The sequence below is a fragment of the Choristoneura fumiferana genome, chromosome 5, assembly GCF_025370935.1.
Source record: "Choristoneura fumiferana chromosome 5, NRCan_CFum_1, whole genome shotgun sequence".
In the NCBI taxonomy this organism is placed as follows: Eukaryota; Metazoa; Arthropoda; class Insecta; order Lepidoptera; family Tortricidae; genus Choristoneura; species Choristoneura fumiferana.
Genome location: NC_133476.1, coordinates 9,831,870 through 9,856,319, shown reverse-complemented (window position 1 = coordinate 9,856,319; position 24,450 = coordinate 9,831,870). Strand labels below are relative to the sequence as shown.

General features: G+C 37.2%; 1 protein-coding gene across 5 annotated transcripts in view; it reads right to left on the bottom strand.

The window, feature by feature from the left end:
- Window positions 1-1,635: 1,635 nt before the first annotated feature.
- Window positions 1,636-24,450, bottom strand: part of IP3K1 (inositol-trisphosphate 3-kinase-like protein) — a 117,819-nt gene continuing 95,004 nt past the window's right edge. For 4 of the 5 annotated variants that reach the window (XM_074087810.1, XM_074087812.1, XM_074087814.1 and 1 more), the window contains 2 exons: window positions 3,003-3,140; window positions 1,636-2,736 (listed from right to left, as the gene is read on the bottom strand). In XM_074087810.1, coding sequence (XP_073943911.1) covers window positions 1,816-2,736; window positions 3,003-3,140 — 1,059 coding nt within the window. In that variant the 3' untranslated portion in view covers window positions 1,636-1,815. Of the gene's footprint in view, window positions 2,737-3,002; window positions 3,141-3,249; window positions 3,543-24,450 lie in introns of those variants that run through there. The other variant, XM_074087811.1, reaches the window with a different exon arrangement.

The following is a 24,450-nucleotide window of genomic DNA, read 5'->3' as shown; positions in this document are numbered from 1 at the left end:
TAGTATGTAGGTAGCCGGACATCTGTAATAACACTTAAGTGACTTTTTGACCCGATATTCCCACGGGATACCTAGGCATAAAATCTTGAAATAACAACCGCTGGGCTTAGAGCCATGAAATTTAGTGTGTAGGTAGCTGAACCTCTGAAATAAGACATAGGCTACTATTTATCCCGATATTCCCACGGGATAGGGATAAAATCTCGAAATAATAACCGCTGAGCTTAGAGTCATGAAATTTGGTATGTAGGTAGCCGGACGTCTGGAATAACACATACGCTACTTTTTATCCCGATATTTCCACGGGATAGTTTTGTAACTAAGGGACCCCATACATCCGTGTATTATTATTATTATTATTTTGTATTTTTTTCTTTAATTGTATACTTACTGTAGTTTTTAAGTCTTTTATTTGTAATTATTTTATTTAGAAAAAATGACTTTCTGCCAAGCTTCTTGCGGCGCATTCTTCTTGGCAATGATGGTCTTTCCGAAAGCGCTGGTATTTTAAAAAATGACGTGTAAAAGTGCCCATTGCGGCCTATTTACTGAATAAATGATTTGAATTTGAATTTGGATAGGGAAAATTATTGAAATTTTAGCACTGGGTTTAGAGTCTCGAATTTTGTACAGTTATTTACAACACAACCTCAATGAAGACCACGATATAAATTTTGGAAATTTCCATGGGAATTTTGTAAAATCCCGAAAATTTCAATTGCAACTACCAGACCGAATAGTTTACGCGTGCGAAGCCGCGGGTAAAAGCTAGTAACTAATAAATATTATATTATTGACACAATAATTAAATAAATATCATGTGACACTTCACACCAATTGTCCTAGTCCCAAACTAAGCAAAGCTTGTAGGTACTATGGGTACTAGGCAACGGATAAACATACTTATATAGATAAATACATACTTAAATACATATTAAACATCCAAGACCCGAGAGCAAACATTCTTATTGTTTATACAAATATCTGCCCCGGCTGGGAATCGAACCCGGGGCCTCAAGCTTCGTAGTCAGGTTCTCTAACTACTTTGCCATCGTCTTTAAATTCTTATAAATTCTTTAAAATGGTTTTTATTTACCTAGTTATTTTCATCTCTCAACAGGAAATAAAAATATACCTTGATGTAGGTATATTGCATGTGTAATGGTTTATTGAATTAATTCAATTTACAAATCGTTACAAGAAGACGTAATTAATTAATTAGGTAACTATTTTTACTGATACCTACCTACTGATATAGGTAATAAGAAAACTTTATAAAATGGTTTTAGTGATTTCCAAAAATAAAAAAAGATAAATGTGATGAATGTGAATGCATAGGTATTAATAAAATTATTCTCATTGTTGCTGTTGATCAGCTAGATCTATTTTTCCTTTTTACAAGCTTTTATTTAGCCCTGTTTGTTGTTGTTTTTTGTTTCAGTAGTCAAATTGACATAAAATTTGGTAGGTAATATACCTATATAATTACGTTAATTGGATCAACATAAGTACAGTCAGCAAAATAAACTTGTATTGAATATTTTTTTTTACCAGACTTATTTGTTTTTTAGATTCTTGTCATCTTATTGTTAGGTACTAACTGAGTAGGTACCTACCCTAATTAAAACAACAAAATAAATGTATTTTTTTTATTAATACAAAGTAGGACTAGATCAAGCAAAATCGCAATTCTCTCAATTCACAAATAGTAGAATTTTGTGTACATCTCGTTGCGGCATCTCGGGCGCTTGGAGACAGCTCGGGCTGAGCAGCGACGGCGTCGCGGGGCGAATCCAGGGTCCTTCAAAGCGTCGTTCAGCGCGACACATCGGGCTCCGCCGCAGCAGGTGCGAGGCTGGCCGTTTCTATTATGTCTATCAGTCTATCTAATCCGTAAAGAAAACCTTCTTCGTGGTTACCTTGCTGCCAAGGCGCGCGGTGGGTCACTTCAGCCTCTTCCGGCACTCTCCTGGTCTTGGCGAAGTCTATGAGCCAAGCTCCAGCGCGCTCCTCATCGTAAATGATGAAAATGCTGCTCCCGACGATCTCATGTTTCTTAAAGAAATCTGAGCGTTCAAAGAGGTCTCGGATTTCGCGGAGGCGAGCAGCGATATCGCGGCGGGCGCGATCGTTAGTTCCGAGGAACCGGGCCACTGTCGATGCTAGTTGGTGCGGCTCGCGAACGTTCTGAAGGTCCGTGAGAGGAGGTTCGCCCGGGAGCTTGACGGCTTCGATGCGGAAACCCTGCTCGGCGGAAGACGAGCGCTGCTCGCGGAACTGCATGTAGCGCAGTTTGGTGACGGCGCGCGCGGCGTGCTCGGCCTCGGTGGGCGCGGTGGGGTCGAGCCGCACCATCTTCTCGTACAGGTCGGCGCGAGCGCGCGCGTTGCTGACCTCGTCCTCGAGGAACGTGCGGGTTCCCATCTTGACATCCATAACGTGGGGGTCACGGAAGCCGTGGAGCAAGTCCTGGAGCTCTATGAAGCTCTCGCCGCCATACTCGAGCTCGCGGTAGTAGCGCGGGATGGCGGCGCGCATGTGCGGGCAGGCGGCCAGGGCCTCGTAGGCGTCGCGCTCGGGGTTGTGGCGCGGGTGGTCGCCGGCGGCGCGGCGCTTCCACACGGTGCCGGGGCCCGCGGGCGCCAGCGAACCCGGGTGACCCGCCAGCTGGAACCATTCCGAAGAACGGGACTTCAGCAGAGCGTCAGACGCGGGCGCTGATAACTCTAGCGCATTCTGCGAAAAAATAAAACATTGAGTGTTAAAAAAACTTCCGAATGCATCCTATGCGCTTGCATTTTAGATTTCGAATGCGAAATCAAAGTAAGTATCTATGCTAACATTAACTTTGTTATTGATTGACTTCCGCTAATTCAAAATAAATTATCAATTGAGGGCTAGTTGCTATTTCATTTTCATAAATCATAAATCATTTGACACAATGGAAACACTGATTACGGAAATTACCTACATCAATTGATAAATAAATAAACAATACTTACAATAGCTAGGAACTTGAGCAGTTCAGAAGGCTGCGCCGGAGGAGGGGCGGTCTCGGGCGAGGAGCGGCGCCAGCGTTTGAACAGGACGCCTTCCTCCTTGCCGCGCCAGCGGTCCTCATCCTTGCCAGGCACAGCGACCTGTGGACAACGAAACACACACGTTCAAACACCAATTCAATTTCACAAAACACTTTTGCACATTTTTTCAGGTATCACTGCAGAAAATCCACACATGAGTGAAACGTACCGCAATAATTTTATTTGCGGCGTAAAGTAGTCCACCGGGGCCGAGACGGCTCAGCACCGATTGGCGGGAAACGCTGTTCATCTTGCTGGTGACAGTCATGGCGTGCGTGGGCGACGAAGGCGCGAACACGAGTGAGTGATTAGCAATGCGAGTACAAACGCGGACAGCGAGCGACGTGAGCGAGCGACTGCTGGCCTGCGAGTGATGCTCGGTGGCGGCGTCGGACCGCATTTATAGAGACCTCGGCTTTCTCGTGACGTAGGACGCTCCTCCGCCCGCACTTCGTCTCAAGAGTTTTCCTGGCGCCTCGTATTTTTCACGCGTACCTACTACATACCTCAAACTGCATTAATTGGCCCGCCTCCGCCTCGGACACTCGTTAGATTGCCTCCTAAGGTTTTCTGCGTTTGATTTAGCCTACGTTTTTAGCAATGGGGAAGCTAAGCTTAGCACACGCGCTTTGGGCTATTGCAAACAATAGTTTTAGTAATTGTTAATCTTCTCGTTTGCATACCAAACAGATATGGATTAAGAGCTCTCAATGTTGCTATTTTAAAAAAAGGCTAGAATTAGCAAACGATAGTATGTTATGTTTTTTAAGGCATCAATTTGTTTGGTTACATTTTGTTTAGTTTTTTTTATAATTGCTGCCCATGCGCTAATATTTAGGTAATAGGAAAATCTTGACAAATATTCAAGAGGTATGTGTGTACTTAACCAAATTTGGTTAACAAAGTTAGGTGCTTATTTTTGACATCACAGATTTTATTGGAAAAAATGTAGAGCATTTATTATTTGGCTTTAGTGCATTTATGCCATTCACGTTGTTTATGAAATACTTCGCAAGTTGAATTTGTTAGAAAAACTTTTATTCAAGTTCTACCATCATTTACCGATCACTTATTGTTAGTATTCTCATCATACCTACTATAAATGTGAAAGTTTGTGAAGATGTTTGTTACTCACTCACGCAATAAAATAACAGCTTGACAGATTTGGATTTGGCACACAGATATTTTAGACGCATAATACGATTTTTTTTAACACATACCTATGTTACTTTTTATCTCGGAAAATCATAGTTCGTCAAATTTAAAATGTATACTAGGTACCTACTGGGTTTTTCAATAACGCATTGGACCGGGCCAACTATAATTGATACAGAATGGAGGAAGGCCTGTAATATATAGGAAAGCCCACGAATAATATAGGAATGAACGCGATTTTGTTAATAAAATTATTATATTAATATAATATTCCTTTAGTACCCTTTCTCTCCTCCAAGCAACTAATTCAGGTAGATAGGTACTTATGTACATAAAATAAAAATACGCATAGGTACTACACGATTTAGAGAAAATTGTACTCATACCAATACAAGACGATTACAAATAGTCCCTTAGACTAAATTAATTCAGTAAATCGATTCCAACCCAAAATACGATTTCAAATCGGGGCCGCCGTGTAGTTTAGATTAGGATATGGTTAACTTTGAGAGTAATCGCGAGAAAATGTTGGTTGCAAAAGATAGATTAGATACCTTAGCAACTCTATATTCTTATTCTGTATACTGCAGCGTTCTCAGGTTGGTTTCCTTATTAATAACCTTCCCTGCGCAGCCAGACATTTTACTTGAGGAATGATTATTTAACGTAACCGACGTCGTTTTACTGATACAATGACTAGATTTACCGTACGAATCAACAAGGAAAACAGGGTTAGGGAGCATTATCTGTTTTGCTGTGGCCACCCGCGAAGCATTCTCGGTACGGCAACTAATAAAGTTCTTATAGCTCGTAAAGTTGTTCTAGAAGCTACGAGTGATACTAATGATAATAACGTGCGGCTATGTATGGCTGCAGCTAGGGCTACCAAGGTATATTAAATAGAAGCCTGTTCCGAACTTCCGTCTGGACTCCGACTAAATTATGAAAACGTCTTTTTTTAAAAATCATCATGATGAGCAGCTTGCCTTGCGAAATACGAACCGAGCTACTCACATATACATATTTAAATATAAATAAATAAAATAAATAAATATCATGGGACACTTGACACCAATTTGACCTAGTCCCAAACTAAGCAAAGCTTGTACTATGGTATAGGTATGTGTCTAATAAATATACTCCTAGTTACATTTGCCACTTTGGATTTGCACATGCACTTTCCAAAGTGGATGTTTATGGGCGGTGGTGATCTCTTACCATCAGGAGACCCACTTGCTTGTTTTCCATCCAGTCGTATAAAAAAAAAAAAACAAATTGTCGGTCAATACTTAAGCTACGGTGAAGCTGTGGAGATTAAGCTTGTTTTTATTGTTCGTCAGGTAACCCTATCGCTCCCGGTACGTGACGTCATAGGACTAGATCCACGTCGCAGCGCGGGCGCAGCCGTGACGCCGCCAGGGCTGACGCGAGCACGAACTGGCTCAGAACAGACACAATACAAATACTGTCACTTAGGGACATGACGTAGACAAAAACGTGTAACGCAAAGGCATTATCTTGAGTAACTAATCACTCTTTAATGCGCTTGCGCTTTTGAATTGCTTTCAATAAGAACGCAGGAACATTCGGTCGTAGATAGTCTGTGATCTAAATAGTAGGTAGTGTGATCTAAATAAGTCTAGTGCACAACGTTTTTTAAGTGAATTTCATAGTGTTTGAATCAGAAATAATGCACTAATATCAAAAGCTCTACATATGCGAGGATTTTTGTAACTAGCTTCTTGGTATTATAATTTTTGATTATACTTAAAATTTCCTAAAAAAATTGTTTCATACGGGGATGCCTAAATGAAACAAGTTTTATAGTTATGATTTATTTTCCTGTAACTGACGCCATCATTCATGAAATTCTCGTTTTCCTGTCCGCCTTAGGAACCTCTAATGGCCGGAACGATTTTATGACTTGTCGAATTTATTGATTGGAATATTATACGGCGTGATTAGAATATAATTTTAGTCTAAGGAAATGAGAGTGGAAAAAGAATGTATAAAAATTGAATGGAAATTTCCCAGGGGATAAGGAAAAAAAAATACTAGACATTAAATTGTGATCAGATAATTAGATTAAAAATTATCCAAAAAATATATTTTTACTGATTATAGTATAGTTCCTAGGCTAGCTTATGCATAAGTTTTACTTCAAATATATAAAACACATTTTATTGAAGCTATTAATAGGCATAATTTTTTAATTGAGACTGCGGATGACGCTCACTTAACTAATGACAGTAACATTAAATTAAAAGGGGCATCTTATTACTTTTATTAATGAGACTGCATTCTTTCTCACTCTACAATTAAAGCATCCCATGAACCCGTCGTCCTGTCTTATCTCTTTAATGTCCACTACTTAAAGGTCCAGAACGAGAAATTCCTAATTTTATTTAACCGTTAATCTGTAAAACATAAAAAGTGGAATGCAGGAGACAAATAAACCTCACTTTGCTCGTGACCACGCTATAACCAGCGATTGGTCATAAATGTAAACTTAGTGTATCGCATATGGACCTAATACATATAGAGCCTAATGTGTGGGCCGATAAGGAGAGATAATCAAGGTATATTATCCTATCTAAGCAACATAATCCGCGATAATAGAATAACGTATGGTCAAAATATTGTTCGCCTTGCTCTATTTACTTTACCGCAGCAAAAACACTATTAATAAGTTACCTACATATGTATATCGACAGGAACCAATATTGCACCCAATACATAGACTCACCCTTCCGTTGCATAGAACAGGTCAGGGTCAAAGTAGTTAAGGCGTAGTAATAATAATAATAAAAATATATATTTACTCTCACACAGGCTTATTAGCAGTAGATTTGGCAATCTAGGTGGAATTGAACCGGCCTGTGTGAAAGCTTAGTGTCCGTACTAGGAAGACCTATATGACAGATAGCCAGCCCCCGCCCCGATAGAGCAGCAGAAAGCGAACTGAGTAATGAGTAGTGAGTCAGTAAAAAAAAGTATGTAGGTATATGTTCGGGTCAAATCATGCAGGTTAATTTAACCCATTTCATATGTAGAGGTAGATTAAAGCTTTAAAATAAATTATTTTTTAATTAATAATTTATATTTAATTTATGGCTGTTTTAAACTGTCTCAATTTTCACAAAGGATTACTAACACTCGCAGATCTAATTGTAACGACGACCGTTGCATTGTGCCCGAAACGTAGAGTTGATTTTAGTTACTTTATTGTATTGTATTAAAATAACTCTTTACTTTACATAAAATACATAAAAATATCATTTTACAAAGGCGACCTTATCCCATAAAGGGATCTCTTGAACGATTGACAGGACAAAAGACTCTAGAGCAGATACGTAATGTAATGACAAATTAAAATAACCGAAACCTAAAATAAATCGAAAACTAAATCTAAAAATAACTAAAATTTCATCCTTATACCTCAACCTATCTTGCTCACTTTAAAGTAAAATTGGCAAAAAAAGCAAATGCATCGTCTTAAGAAAGTGCATTGCCGCGAATCTAGTGCATTATGCGCAGACAGCGCGTGGCTTTAATGCACGTCTCGAGGCCAGGCGGTGCATACTTACATGGATCACCTTACCCTCGCTATGCATCGACCAAAATTATGCAATAAATTGCATAATCATTTATCGTTGTCGAATAAAATAATCCCACTGAAATAAGTAAACTGGCCAAACGCGAACCGGACTCGCGCACTTTAGGTTCTTTACATGTCTAAATACGGAAAAATTAGAAGATGGAAAAGTAGTATAAAAAGTAAATGTAATAATGTAATAATAAACATTAACGCCAAATTTCAAGTTCATAAGTTATAAAAATAATTGGAATAAAGTTATGTAAAAAAGCTGATCTCGGTGGCTTCTTATTCCTCTGTTTTTCGATGTTTTTTAAAACAAAAACAAGATGGTTGTTCTTAAGTATTTTAAATAGCTGACGTTGTCAAATAATACTTACTCGTATGTCATTATGTAGCCGTGCGATGGCCGAGTCATTTATGTTTACACATAACTATAAAAAAAATATTAATTTTATAAATTTATTTTAAATAAGTATGTTTAAATTTTTAAATTGAGCGTTTTCAATGATGCACTAAAAGGAAAAATGTAGCTGCAAACTGCTTCCTATAATTTATTAGAGACTTAACTTGATCTGACGTCGTGGTAGGTACAGTTACCAGCACCAATATATCTGACACGACACGACAAAGCGTGTATTTTTTTAGCTGAAATTGTTATATAACCACTGTTACCTATTCCACTGTTTTGTAGCAAGGAAGCAATGTGAATTAGTGCGCACAAGGTAAAATAACGCCTGAATCAATCTTCATCATTATCGTGGTGACATTTTGATTCATCAAATCTGGGATGTAGGCTGTAGGCTTTTCTTATAGGTAGTCTTGGCGATCTTGTGCCCGTCTCATCCATTCTCGACCTCCGTGCCGTCGAATGTCGTCCTTCCAGCTCCACGGTGGTCAATCAATCAAATAATATAAATAGTTAAATTATAAAAGTGCATTATCAATTTAGTTTATGGGCGAGTGTAAAGGCTAGTTTTATAATTATAATAAACAAAGAACCTATTGTAACACCAAGCAGCCCTCTTCGGCTAGGCATCACGTGACGCTGATTAATCGGTCGCACGTGACAGGAGACAATAAATCATGAAATTTCCACTCGAATATAATCTACATTTCTTTTACAAGCATCTTTTCTCCGTATTACATATTTGGATAGATTTTAAATTATAACTAAGACTATAAATGGAAATGATTTGGGTATCGATTGAAAATCAATGTTGTGTCACTTTGGTATAAACAGGCAGGTCAAAGATACTTAAATCAAAAGTAAGAATTAATGCTAAAAAGCTGTTTTATTCCATTACATATCCTCAGATTTCTATTAACCTTTTCGAATGTTAGATAATATTGTTACGTTGTATAATAGAATGAATTATCGGGGGTTAGCTCACATTGAAAATCAGTGTCACGGCCAATAGATCACGTGACGACTACAAAAATTACTCTCCATTGCAGCGTCGATTTTCGCGCAACACAGTCAATTTAGCTATAAGTAGTAAAATAGTCAATATAATTGGCTAGTGTACATACATAAAATATTGGTCATGTATTTTTTCTTTTGGCAATTAAACAAAAAATGATGAAGATAGGTAGTTAAAGTTCCTCATGACGTCACACCGTGCGGTATGTTAGTACGGCGTAGCTCACGGGCCCCCACTATTTTCTGGTGATTTAACTGATGGACTAAATAGATTGTTTTTTACTCAGAAAACTGGGTAGTTTCCTGGTAATTCAACTGATATCCGCTGTACCTATATACAATCTTGTCACAGTGAGCTATGACTTCATCACGAAAATTACCGGAATAGGGCTGCGAAAGTGTTTAACTACAGAGGGGGTCTATTTTTGAAACTACATTTCTTTAAATTGAAATGCTAGAGTAATTACAGCACTGATTGATTGTTTCAACTTATGGTAAATTCGGACTGCATTTTTGTAGCTACACAGTGTTTTACCTCTTTCGAATAGTATTTTCGAGTTATAGTATAGGTGTTTTCAAAAATTGGTTCCATTTGGAATGGTTTAAGCCACTCATAAAAATGGATATTTTCTGGCATATATATCGAGGTCTTTGATATCTATGGCCAACAACTAGTATTTTATAGCGTAATTTCAACTTGTACCTACATGTGAACAAATTTATCACGAGTTCTGTTGGACGGATGGTGTGTGTCCGGACGTTGATGTTTCATTCGTGTGTTAAACGTCGTAATTAAACTTAAACTTTCGTAGCCTAATATTTAGAATACAGAAATGCCCAGGAATATCATCTGTTTAATTAATCGTTTTCTATAATTTTCATTTAGAATGAGGTAATTTATTTTAGTTTTTTTTTAAACTTGTTGGTATTGTTGTTTTTAGAAAAATATGGCGCTGTCCATTGGAGGTCAATATTTCCAGTGTCTAGTAGGTTTTGCCGTTGTACGGTAAAAAAAATCTAGGAACCGAAATATGAGACGTACGAGTAATGGTGGATGAACGATGACAGCGCGAATGTTTTCAAAACATAAAACTACCTACTGCATCCTGTCATGAATAAATGTTTTTTCTTTCTCTATTTCTTTCTGAAATAACATTTAAAAAAATCCTGACCTGAGAATAACGCGGTTTATACGTACATATTGTATGGCAAATGTTATTAGGAAAATTTTGAATCATAGGAAACGAAGGTTATCCCTGTATTCAAAATATTAAGCAATATTGCCGTTATATGTCAAGGCCGTTTGCCATACACCGTCAAGTTGTACAGCAGTAAGGTAGACGTCCAAACACTGGTCTCTGTTGCAGTAGTTACCATCTATAATTTTTAACCCCGACGCAAAAATAGGGGTGTTATAAGTTTGACCGCTATGTGTATCTGTCTGTCTGTCTGTGGCACCGTCGCTCTTAAACGGGTGGACCGATTTGAATGCGGTTTTCTTTAAATTGAAAACAGGTTGTCTAGCGATGGTTCTTAGACATGTTTTATCAAAATCGGTTCAGCCGTTTTTGAAATATTGAACTTTGAAGTGACAAAGTCGGGGGTTTTCCATTTTTTTGTTGGTTAGGTTATATATCATTAGCAAAAGAGGTGACAGCGGGGTGCCATCTATTGGGTTTTAGCATGTCAAACACTAGGACGTGCACCTTACTTAAATTTAATTGATTAAACATTTATATTCAACATAAAGTAGTAGTTTATGCATTGTTGTCGAGAGTTCTGTACTTTTCCAGTGTTAGCAAAGCTACGTAGCGGCGCTACATACGACGTGCTTATGACCAGATCAAACATCGTTAATAGCAGCTAATAGATTACGCTGAGTTTGCTCTTGTCGACTCGTGTACTCTCTGGATAGTATGCTCTTAAAACGCCACACTATACAGTTACCTATAAAATACCACTAAATAAAAAAAAATGGTCTGAAACACAACTAGGGTAATTCCAGGATAGATGCCCTAGTGGGATAGATGCCTCGATTTTTGCTTCGGCTAGTAGCAGAACTGTGGGACTAAAATTCCACCACATAATAGCAAGCGCCTTCCCCGCAAACCTCGGTGCTGCTGCCATCATGAGCAAGAGCGCACGCATTTCGTCATAAAGTGTCAAAACCTTCCGCGGCGGGCCCTCAGAGAGCGTGGAAATTATATTCGTAAGTATTTGTGTTCGAATAACTTTTGACTCGCTTATAATTTCTGTCTTTCATTATTTGATTTGGTAGCACTGAATACTATATGGATTAATATGTTTTTTTGTGATTTTATCATTATTTTATTTAGTACCTAAAAGGGCATCTACTCGTATCCTCTGCGAAAGGTACAGTTGCCCCGTTTTTTAATCGCCATAGATGCCCCGAAGGGCATCTATCCTCAACTTGTTTTAAATATAGAATAATTTTGTTGCAGAGGGACGGTAGATGCAGGTCCCTTCCAACCGAAGCAACTGGAGGTATATTGGGGAGGCCTATGCCCAAAAGTGAACGTCCTACGGCCGATATGGGTGTTGTAGTAGCATGACATGAGATAAGAATAGAGTTTATTTGTCATAAGTGGGTATACAGTGGTCTCAATTTAATATATTATAACAAGGTCGCCACTCACTCACTCAGTGTGCAGTGTCAGTGAGGTGACTCAGTGTCAGTGAGGAAATGAAGAAGGGAGAAAAAGGAATCAACAATATTTTGATTTTGGTTATCGCCATAAACATGGAATACCATAGAGAATACCGCCTAGGACTCTAGACTAGAATAACGAATTTAGTGTGGTATTCTTGTATTCTAAACTAATTGTTTCAAAATAATGAAAATAAAAACTGATAATGTTCAATTTAGCTTGTTTGGTTTTAAAGGGCATCTATCCTGTAACCCGTTTTTGCCGCCGAATCTTTCCCCCACGATAGGCATCTATCCCATTTTTAAGGGGTCAAAAAAAGTACGATTTACACGAAATCTATACGACATAATTATGTTAAAACAAGTACATTAAAATAATAGATTAGGGATCATAGTTATCATGCGCATTTGACGCATTGCTATAAAATGATGAATTATTGAGTTATAAAGCTTTTTCAAAAAGTGGGGCATCTATCCTGGAATCACCCTATAGGGAGCTCTGGTCACTTCTTTCATACAATTTTCCACATTCGTACAGTCTTCTTCGTCCACTCGAAAATTTGACATTCAAGACACTTACTAGTTAAAATTAGGTTTATTAGTTAAGGTTCATATTATGTCTAAGGGACAAATTAACTAGAAATAGAAGCCCAACAGCTGGGCTTCATTGATTTCGTAAGATGAAGAAGAATTGTACGATAGTAGAAATTATGCGAAAGCGTTTGTACCTAGTCGTACAGTGAAAATTTGGAATGTAGACTGTGAGTACTGTGCCAACACTGTATCTACTCGCTGCTAGCAATTTTTTACTCATTATCGGCATTCATTTAAGGAAAATATAAATCCAAATGAATAAAATGCCAGCCGATAAACAGGATTACGAAGAATAGGATATCTTATTAATTATACAATTCAACAACCGCATCAATTCGAATTACAAAGGGCCATTGCTCCATAAATAGGCAACGGCGAACCGAAAGAGGATCAACAGTTCGTAACAAAGGCTCATTACATTACATTTTAATTTATGATAGGTCGGGTTAAAATTAGATACCGACTTCTTGTGCGGTAAGCGATACTAAATGTTAAAGTTTATGCCAAAAGACCGATATGCATTAGTGCATGCTCCAAGATACGTACGAAAGATTGCTTTTTCCGATGCAGAGACTTTCTTTATTGAGGAGTCCTGGTGCTTCGCCACCCATTCCATTTCACCATATGCATTGCGAGGAGCATAAATTGCTTAGCAACTGTGTTAAAGTAATTGAAATTCAACCCATGAAATACTTGTTATTGAGTAGTAACTCCAATGGTCAAATGTGGTCTTCATCATCAGTTCCTCTTACCCAAATGATGATTTTCAAGAGCAAATGCACTAGTTACTACTAAATATATCAAAATTACCATAGGTGTCCCTACAACATTTGAAGAGTTCCCTCGATTTCCTTAGGATCCAATTATTGGATCCTGCTTTGGTGCTTATGGGACCTAATTAAAAGCATTCCTAGACGAACGCAAAAAAAAAATCAAATCAGTTCATAAATGACGGAGTTCTGAGGTAGCAAACATAAAAAAATACACATTAGGTATTTTCAGGGTTGTAAAAACCCATACGCACGCAGTGTTACCAAACCTTTGAACTCACTGCTAATAGGTACGAACAGCGGTAAAATTAATGTATCACAAAAATACCTATTGATAATACGGTATTTGACAACTCCTGAATTTGCCAAGTCTTATATATTATTATGAAAATATAGATAATGTTTAGCGAAGAGAAAACTTAAATCGGTGAAAATTGGATTTATAATGATTTTGTATCTTTCTCAAACGCTTTTCTCTATGCAGCAAGTATGGCGCTACTTGCGTGTGACGTCACATGCAAGTATGGCTTTCTCTGTCTAATCTTGAATTTCAAACCTTTTTAATTTATAGCTTAAACATTGTTTCTCTATTCGATAACAGACATTGTGAAGTTTTAATTTATAAAACATTTAAAAAATTGTCAAATTCCGCCGCGTAGCCCAGCAGGGTTCACTGGTTAGACGGATCGCGCAGCAATAACCTGCAGCAGTAACCCGAGAAACCATACTTATTCCGTTCATTAACAGTCCGAATAACGTCATTATGTATGTATGTATGTAAACTCTTTATTGTACAAAATAAGTAAACAAACACAGATGACAAACAATGAAATACATGTACAAAGGCGAACTTATCCCTTTAATTTTTTTTTATTAATGTTCGGTGCGAATGTTGCGATGAATAATAGTATTGCTTAATGACAGCGGTAATGTTATTCAATGTTCGGTGTTGTGTTTTATCCAATTAGCCACATGACGCAGGGCGGTGTTTGCCGAACGCAGGTGGTGGCTGTTTGCGCAGCTGCGCGGGCGCCTGCTCAGCACTCCAGCGCCACAATGTTTCCCACTTTGACACCAAATATTCAGACACAGCATGACTCACACTGCACCCTCTTCAACAGCGCTCTTGCTATGTTAATGTTACACTTACTATGTTTACTTCAAATAATTGTCTTTGTGACTATGCGTTGAACGTTCGTCTCTGACTTGGAAGAGGTTAAATAAATATAACTTGAAAAGTTATAAATGTCATATATTCATGACGTCAATTAGTAAAACAATGTAACATGTAGGTACTTGGTCTCTCAAAGTCTGACACGTAAAATTGCAAGTTAGTCGGTACATCGCAATGGGAATGTGTTAGGCTGTTTCGCAAAAGGGATCGCCGAGATGTTTACAATGGGCAGTTAGCAGGCAGGAAGCGACCATGCAGCCAATCATTGGCGATACACCGGGTTTGGGCACCCCATACAATTTAGTCCCACTCGCACCGGTTCTATTACAAATAAAAACCAGTATCGACACAAGACACACGAACTTATTTCTCGGAATTTGGTCAAATCGTCGTCGTAAATTAACCTGTAGGGTTTACCAAATAAATTGGCATACATACTTGTATTTTCTGTGTTGTTAAACGCATCAAAAAACAATACAAAATCACGAACTCTGCAACGTGTCGCTTCATGTGTAAACCGGCTGTACCTACTAAGTAGTTGGACCATGCTCACGTACCTAGTGTTCCGTACTAACATGCGACAACAATGTTCAATATTAAGTTTTGATTGACTATTAATTGCCAACTAACTTGTAAAGCCTGCTAATTGTGTAGTTTTTTGTGCAACAAGAGAGCAAAGTTGTTTTTGCTGCGAGTGTTGATTTTGAATCCCAAGTAAGCGAAGGACTCTGTACTGTAATTGAATCACGAGCGTAGCGATTAGGATTCAAACACACGAGATGCAAAAAAACTTTGGTCTCGTGTGACACATACAATTTTTCACCTCAGCAGCGAGAACATAATTTAAATATAACAAAAGATAAAACCACATATACAAAACAAACTCAAATTTTTAAATAACTATGTATAATCCGATTATTCAGAAACAAATATAATAATCACATCGAAAATACAAACTGAGAGATGGATGCACAGAAAAACCAGAAAAAGAGACCAACGCAAAAGTAACAAATTTGGAGTTGAAATAAAAAATACAAAAAGACTAAAAACCAATCATAATAATAATCACATTTAAAACCCTTACTCAAAAATGATACGTACAGTCGCGATTATATCTTTAAAAAATCACCAGAAAGTTAAGAATGCCAAAAGCGGTAACTACTCCTAGAGAGATTTTGAATTCGGAACAATACAAATCTCATGCTCATATCATGCACTGTTATTTGAACTAAGAACTACTTGTAAAATATGTCATACTTATTTTTTAATACTGCAAAAAGCCCCATCTTTGGGTCATTAAAAAGGTTGAACAATAAACGTATAATTTATTATAAATGTTATTAAACCTTTAAATATGATTTTATTAATATTTCTATTACATAGACATAAATAGATTTATTACAAATTCATTCAATTTGGCAAATATTTTCTCCAACTGTAGAGGCAGTATACGGAATTCTTATAAAAAAATAAGAGAAGCTGCTTTTGTACAACGAGGTTGCATAGTTGATTAAAGAGCGGGAATTAACATTTTTGGAAATATTTCGTTGTCATGTAATTTATTAGATATCGATATATTTTTAATACTATAAATTTAATTTAAGATTGTAATCAACACATTTGAGTGACGGATCCAAAGTGAAGTTCAAATATTTGGAATTCAGTGAGTACTCGTAGACCCAACACTGTCCTCAGCATTAAAACAAAAAAGTTACTTTGTCTCACGGACGGAGTGAGCAAAATGCGATTTTGCTCCCTGATTTATCATAGCAAAACCTGCCTGTTTGCGGTGCTGAGGTGAAAATATGTTTTTCAAACTTTGTCAGCGTTATTATTATGCACCAAATTATCAGCTTTCTAGTAGGTACTGCGAGTCCCCAAGCAAAGTCGCCGCGGACAGACGGACGAACGGACAGATATGGCCAAATTACAAAGATTAGGTTTGTCATTGTAACAACAGAACCCTAAAAAGCCAGTATTTTTTAACGACCATATTTTATAAGATTCAAGTTTATTCGTAAAGAAATTGTTATAAAAAATATAGCATAGTCACTTGCTGACTACAAATAGAGAGTTTTTAAATTCAAAGTATATTCGTCTGGATAAAATACGAATACTACACGTTATTTATCACGCTCACGTTGAAAGTCATGTGCAAAATTTTTACGAAGTAGTTAAGTATTTTGATGTTGAGTTGAGCCGAATGTGGCGCGCAGATGTCGGTGCTCAGCTTCACTCGTGCTCGCCAAGGGAGACAGTGAGTCGCTTGCAGGACACATTTAGTATGATGAGCGTGTTTTAAAGCCGACTCAATCAGTTCGGGGTCAGATGTTAATAATATCGGCAAGCGGAAATCTGCATCGCGAATACGAAATGAAGTTTGTGGTCTGTGGACATACCGGAACTATGCGCGAGCAAGGCATGCCGCATGCACCATGTTTTGAGGATAACGCGCGGATCAGGGTCAAGGCGAATTAGTTAAGGTAAATTTTAACTTATATCCTTCTAAAACACAGGACCTTCGGCTTAACACTGCTCGCCTAGAACAATCACTTTCACCAGCGAAAGAATTTCTCACTGTTGCTTTCTATTCAACCTCGCCTCGACTCATCGTAGCTTCTGGCTAGTGATAAGAGATACTATGTTAGTGTCAAGTTGTTTAGTTTAATATTCTGGATATTTCATCATGGTTGGTAATGATAAGGTCGTTAATATTTTGTGCTATTAATTTAAATAATTGAAATTCATACTACACCACGGAAGAGGGAAGTGGCACCAAGCAGAAGCATGTATGGAATCATCATTCAAATTTGTCAGCCCCGTATTTTTAATGCGAGGAATTTTGAAAAAAAAAATCTTCCTTGATTTTAATAGAAACCGGCAGTGTAGCAGAGAAAATTGTGGTAGAGACATGCTTCTGCTGCCACTTCCCTCTTCCATTTCAATTATTTAAATTAATAGCACAAATATAACGATTACCAACCATGATGATGCATCTAGTCTAGGCACATTTTAGGAGAGATGTGACTTAATGGAGGCGTAGAGACTGCGAAGAAAAGTAAAATCAGATCAGACTTTAAGATTTTTCATTTTTCCTGTTGTCCATTTAAAATTTCAGAATACTTAAATGTGGAACTCTATAAAATAAAAAGTTGTCATCACAATCCTATAGGAAAACGGTCTTTATGCCAGAAAGGGCCAAAATGTGCATCTAATTTCCATGAGCATGACTTTCCTCCTGTGTAAGTGCGTAGGTACTCAAGCGCATTGGTCGTTACCAACACCGGTTATGAAATAGGGCGCATCTCGCCTGTGTCGCTCGCACTCGCAAGGCTATAATGTGCGTCACATTTGAAATTATTCACAAATCGTTTCGACATTACCATGTAAGTTTATTGACTTCTGGACCTATTAAATATGTATTCATTTTTTATCCCAATAGAATAACTATTGACGCCGACAAATACATTCGGATAGGCCACTCTATATTTTTGCGTAAGTAAGTACAGTGGATTTAATAATAATACACAATGTTTCTACGTTCTTACAAAAATAAAAAAGGCCCTGAGATAGGAAGGTGATATAGTCACAAAAGGCCAGCAAAATCGCTGCCGTAATAAGACTCGTATTCGTATACTACAAAAACTATCGTAAAAATTGAGGTTTGTTCTTTTTTTTATGGCTTTCACCCTTGCTGAGGTTTTTTGTTATGGGTTCATCGTTGGCGTAGATGGCCTCATGACAAACTACCTACCGGTCCCATGTCAGACTACCTACCCGTTTCCCTTCACATCATGATGCCCATACGGGAGTCCGTGCAGCACTTGCGTAAGAGACGATACCAAAATGGTATTATTATGGAAACGCCTTGATTTTAAATGAAGCATCTCAAGACGGTATATTTTTTTTCTTGAAAAAACATGTCAAAATTTCAATAGGAGACGCTAAGCTCCTCGTGGCGTATATATTACGTTATTGATTGTGTAACACGTCCACTTGTTGCGCCGCACCACTTCTGCTTTAATGTGTTGTGAAAAACAAGATTAAAACTTGTTTACTCTAAAGCTTTACAGAACTATTGTTGCGAATAAAATTAACACCTGTTTTTGTCGAGATAATCAATAAAGTATTCAAAAGGTATCAAGTTTTACACAAAAAATAGCAAATAGGCAAGGAATCACAAAATAATATTTTATCTACATATATTAATACTAATAGATATTATTTGTAATATACATATATAGAGGCAAACATTGTGTTTTTTTTTGCATGTAAAGAGTCGGTACTTACTCTAAGAGATGACAAACCAATTCAAAAAATTCTTTCACTGATAGAACATAAACATATAAATACAAACTGAGACATGGATGCACAGAAAAACCAGAAAAAGAGACCAGTGTTGGGAATTGAACCCAGGTCCTCAGCAATCCGTGCTGCCCTGAGATATGTGTGCGTAGGAGATATTTGTGTCTAGACTCCTGTCCAGCGGTGGTGTAGGGGTTATAGCACGCAACACGGATTGCTGAGGACCTGGGTTTGATTCCCAGCGCTGGTCTCTTTTTCTGGTTTTCCTGTGCATCCATGTCTCAGTTTGTATTTTCGATATGGTTTTCACGGGATACCCGTAAAAGTAACAAATTTGGAGTAGAAAAAAAATACAAAAAGACTCCAAAAAACTAATCATAAGAACATAAACAGTAAAATTTTACATATAGACAATAGCCAAAGACTACAACAGACAAAAACTGCTTCACATGTGTATTTATTTTCTCAGGACGTTTTCCTTTACAGAAAAGCTCAATGGTACCTAATCTTCTGCTTTTTGCAGTCGTAGGTACTCAACCTATATCTAAATTTTGTTTTTTTGGTTTACCTCTATACTTTTTAATGTATGACTGTAATGTGTTCTTAAAATAAATAAATAAATAATAAATAAAAATAATTGAAGAGGAAATGGCATAAACCTAAAATAACGTACATTGAAGACTAGAGTCTTCGACCAGTGTGTGTTGCCAGTGATGACCTATGGCGCTGAGACGTGGTCCTTGACGTTGGCCTATGGAGAGAGCTATGCTTGGAGTTTCTTTGCGCGATAAAGTCCGGAATACGGAAATTCGTCAAAGAACTAAAGTAACCGACATAGCTGGAAAATATGCAAGTTGAAGTGGCAATGGGCGGGCCACATCGCTCGAAGAACAGATAACCGTAGGGGGAGAAAAGTCCTCGAGTGGTGACCACGAAACGAGAGACGAAGCGTTGGCAGGCCTCCCACCAGGTGGACTGACAACATTGTGAGAGTTGCGGGAAACCGGTGGATGCATGTGGCGAGTTGTCGTGCATTGTGGCGTTCTAAGGGGGAGCCCTTTGTTCAGCAGTGGACGTCTTCCGGCTGATGATGATGATGATGATTGAACAGACATTTAGACGACTTAAAAGCGACTATACTATGTATGTCCATGCATGCAAAACACAATGAACTTTATTTCCCTTGTATGTCCATGCTTAATTTCGTTATTTGTTAACTTTGTTTGTTATACTACAGACGTCACATCGAGCAAAAAATATTATACTTTGTCAGCTTAACACTAATGACGGTTTTAAAATTTGCTGTAATCAGTACACATGTTCTCTGTAATTCAAGATGGTTCCCTACGTAATAGGAAGTCCCACACTAGTTGAGTCATGCAAACTTCGTGAACTACAAACTCGGCGCAAGCGCAGCATATGATGCTACGGCTAAAGTTTACGCGCGCTCGTGACGTCCGCAAGCGTTTACGAAGGAATACCAAAAAACGCGAACTGACGACGTATCGTGCGCGTTGATTTACAATAACTTCATTTTTTTACTGTAGTGAGACTGCAAACTTATACGCAATGCCAGTGACGTATTTACGTTAATGTTTCAACCAGTACTAGTATGTCGATGATAAAAAATACACATGAGGGCAAATACACCACCGGTTGTTGCCTCCCACGAAGTAACTAAATATTTAAGCAAACCATAACAACACGAAGGCACGGTTAGGCTCAAAACACAGCAATTCCAAAGTTCCACAAACATATTTCACCATTGCGAAAGTGTTAACATTGCGCACATTTTTTCTGAATAATGTAGAGATTAATTTATTATAAAATCAAGTGGTCCGTCCGTTTTCCTTTAGGGTTGCCATTCTGCAGCTCATTCAGCTTATTAAACTGTATGGAACAGTGCCTGTACAGCAACTAGGTACATACATAGACAGATCCTTTGCGACAACAACTGCGGTAGGTAGTTTACTTTAAAAAAATCACCGATTTTTTCGCGTTAATTTTAATATATATCTCTCTGTGTTTATACCTGTGTTTTCTGTACTGCTTACTGTGTTGGTGTGCAATAAAGAGTTATCGTAGGTATTGTATTGTATATTCGGCAGTTACATTTTGTTCGGTAGTAAATATTGGTTTTATTATTTTCTGTGCGTCTATAACACTTCTTTATAATTATTTCTTGAAGAAAAAATTACCTAGTTGGAGAACAAAAGAAAATTAAGATTGGTTTTTGAAGTATTTTTGTATTTTTCATTTCAACTCCAAATTTTGTTACTTTTACGGTCATCCCGTAAAACCCATATCGAAAATACAAACTGAAACATAGATGCACAGAAAAACCATAAAAATAGACTAGCGCTGGGAATCGAACACAGGTCCACGGCATTCCGTGCCACGTTCTATACCCCTGTCCAGTGGTGGTGTAGCGGTATAGCACTTGGCACGGGATGCCGAGGACCTGGGTTCGATTCCCAGCGCCGGTCTATTTTTTTGGTTTTTCTGTGCATCTATGTTTCAGTTTGTATTTTCGATAAACAAAAGAAAAGTCACTCGATAAAAGCCAAATGACGCGTATTATGCACGTAGCAGAGCCTTTGACATAGGCCTACCTTCGTTCACCATCTACTTATAAATGTGTAAGATGCAAAATACTATAGTTTATCAAGAACGAGTAGTTAACCCTGTTCACTGCAGACGAGTGGGCAGACTGTATTGTCGGAATCACGGGCTACCGCCGATGACGTCCCTCGTAACATTAACGACCCAAATGAACGCATCCGCCGGTTATTCTAGGCTCCGGTCATCTATAAAAAACATGCTGTATGTAGCTATAATATGAGCATAAACCATAGGTCTTATTGTCTACTCTACAGTCTGTTCAATATACGAATGGACAGAAGGAAAATAGGCTCTATATAATGCACGCTTTAGGAAATCATTTAATAAATTGATTTTTTTAGTGTACTGTCTAATTTAATTCTAAGTAAATTATCGAAAACGTCAATATTAGTTTCAATTATTCATTAACTAACTGTTGCCCGCGACTTCGTATACGTAGAATTCGTTTATTGCTATCCCGCGGGAACGATGCAATTTTACGGGATAACAACTATTACATCTCCTTCCCGGGACTTTTACTATCTGTCTACCGAATTTCACCGAATTCATATTATGTAGCAAATTACGTATTAATATTGTGTTATTTTGTAAGTACATTACGCATTAACCTACTCACAAAGTAAACAAAATGATGACTTCGTCTTATTAGGTACTTCTTTTATTCATCATCATCATCATTATTACGACTTCACAAAAATGTATAGAATCCCTTCTTCTGTGACCTTCTAGAGTCCAATGTTATCCCGAATGGACTATAATGCACTTGGAATCACAATCCATCTTACCCCTTCTTAGTGTATATTTGTTATTTATTACTCGTAGCATAGTAAAACGATGAATTAATCTCAATATTTGCATGACTTATAAAGTTTAAATGTATGAGACTAATAAATCATTGAATACCATGTAATCTACTACAGCTAAGGCAAATAAATAAATTTCATTTTTTTTTGGTCTCCCTGTATAGAATGAGGGAAGAAATAGATGGCCAATGCGATCGCGAGCGCCCGCGCGCTTTAAACAATTTATCCAAATCGATTATTGTTTTAACCGACTTCAAAAAAAGAACGAGGTTCTTCTCGCTCTCTTTCCTAGTGAAACATTTTTATCGGGACCACTATCAGCCAGTTTATTTTAAGCGCTCGGTTGTTTTATGCGATAAACGCTGCGTTAAACGCAATGCGTTTGACGCACATCTAATCTAACCAATCACAATCCACGAAATCTAATCTAAAGACAATGTTTGGTAATTAAATTATCTGATGCAAATTGATGTGCGTCACAGAAATATCAAAAATTAGGTATAAAATAAAACATTAAATTAAAAAAAAAAACAGTAACTGTCTGCCTTAAAAACTAAAAGGAAGAAAATAAGTCTAGTGGTCTAGAACTCTGTTAAGTAGCCAATTTAAAGTTCAACAGTCGGGACCCATTTAAATCGTGACCAGCTCAAAAATTCTTAGCAATGGGCCCCGACTGTTGAACTTTAAATTAGCTACTTAACAGAGTTCTAGACCACGAGACTTATTTTCTTCCTTTTAGTTTGTAAAGCAGTCGGGGTTTTGATTTTTTACTTAGTAACAAAATTTACAGTGGTAAAGTTAGTAAAGTCTTTTATTCCTTTAGTCTTCCCAAACTTATTTCGTGTAACGCTCACTTTGAAAATCAGTTATTTTGTACCGCCCCCATTTTTTTTCACCGTGAAAACCTCAATAATATATTAGTCTCGCCTAATGCACAAAGGTGAAAGGTGATATTTTTTCTGGGCCCGTAACCCCCCACCCCCTCTAGGCCTCCAGCGCTCACTTTAGGAAAGACTGCTTAAAGTCTATAGATATACATAAGATGCATTTTAAATTCCTATTTAATAGGTGTTTAATTCATATAAAACCTATCATTAAATATTTATTTATTTATTTACAAGTTCACTTTATTATGCTAACTTTTATTTCAACGCATATCAGTAATAAATTATGATAAACCTTAATAAAGTGATAAAAACATCGTTCTGACTGTCTATGGCATTAATCATCATGGGGCCCCAGTCAACAATTTCTGCCAGAAGACGTGAGTTATGACGTAAATTTTTGGTGTTTTTTTTTTCTCTATTTTACGTCTTATGGAAATAAATGACGTCAGAAATCACGTCGAAAGTTTCCATATAATACGCGTCACAAACATGCCGCAAATTTTTAAGGGTTCCGTATTAAAAAGTAACAAATGAAACCGTATTAATTTCATTACGCTGACTGTCCGTCCGTGACAGGATTGTGTCTCAAGAACCATAATAGACAGATAGCTTTAACTTTATACCTAATGTAAAGGAACATAATATATTTTATTTAAAAGCAGGGTTCTACTAATATTGGATTTTTACAGATACCTATGTACGGGTATTATGACTTGTATTTTGAAATTTCAAAAAATTCACACGGAAACCTCGGTGCGCGAGTCCGATTATTTTTTATTTATTTGGTGTAAAAAAAAGTTTGTACTTGATTTCAATTGTGATGTGAACTCTAATTACCATAATAAATAACACGTAACGTATAAAATAATTAACAAAAATAAATAAAAATAGAACTAAAACTAACCTACCTACTAAGTGACTTACTCTGAAATATCTGACGGCAACTGAACAAGGGGATTATATATTTTACTGCAGATCTCATTTAGTTGTAAATACTTAATAAGTACTTAAACAATTTCAGTAGGTACGTCAGATTTGGACTTTTCCTTAATCGAGTCCGTGAACTGATTTATTACAGTGGATGTAATTAAAAAAAAACTGCTTTAATTTGGTCTTAAAGCTATATATTCACATCTACAGAAGTAATTTCTAATGGTGTTGAATTATACAAACTTATTTTAAACGCTAAACCCTGTTGAAATGTTTTTCTTTGTTTAGATTTTGGTACCTACCAACATACAATTGTTCTTTGTTTCTGGTGTGTTATAGGTACTTCACAATATATCAGACTATCGCGGTCATTACTAATTTCATGAATTAAATTTATAAAACTGCTGTTAATATACTTGTATATATATCTGATCATTTCTTTAA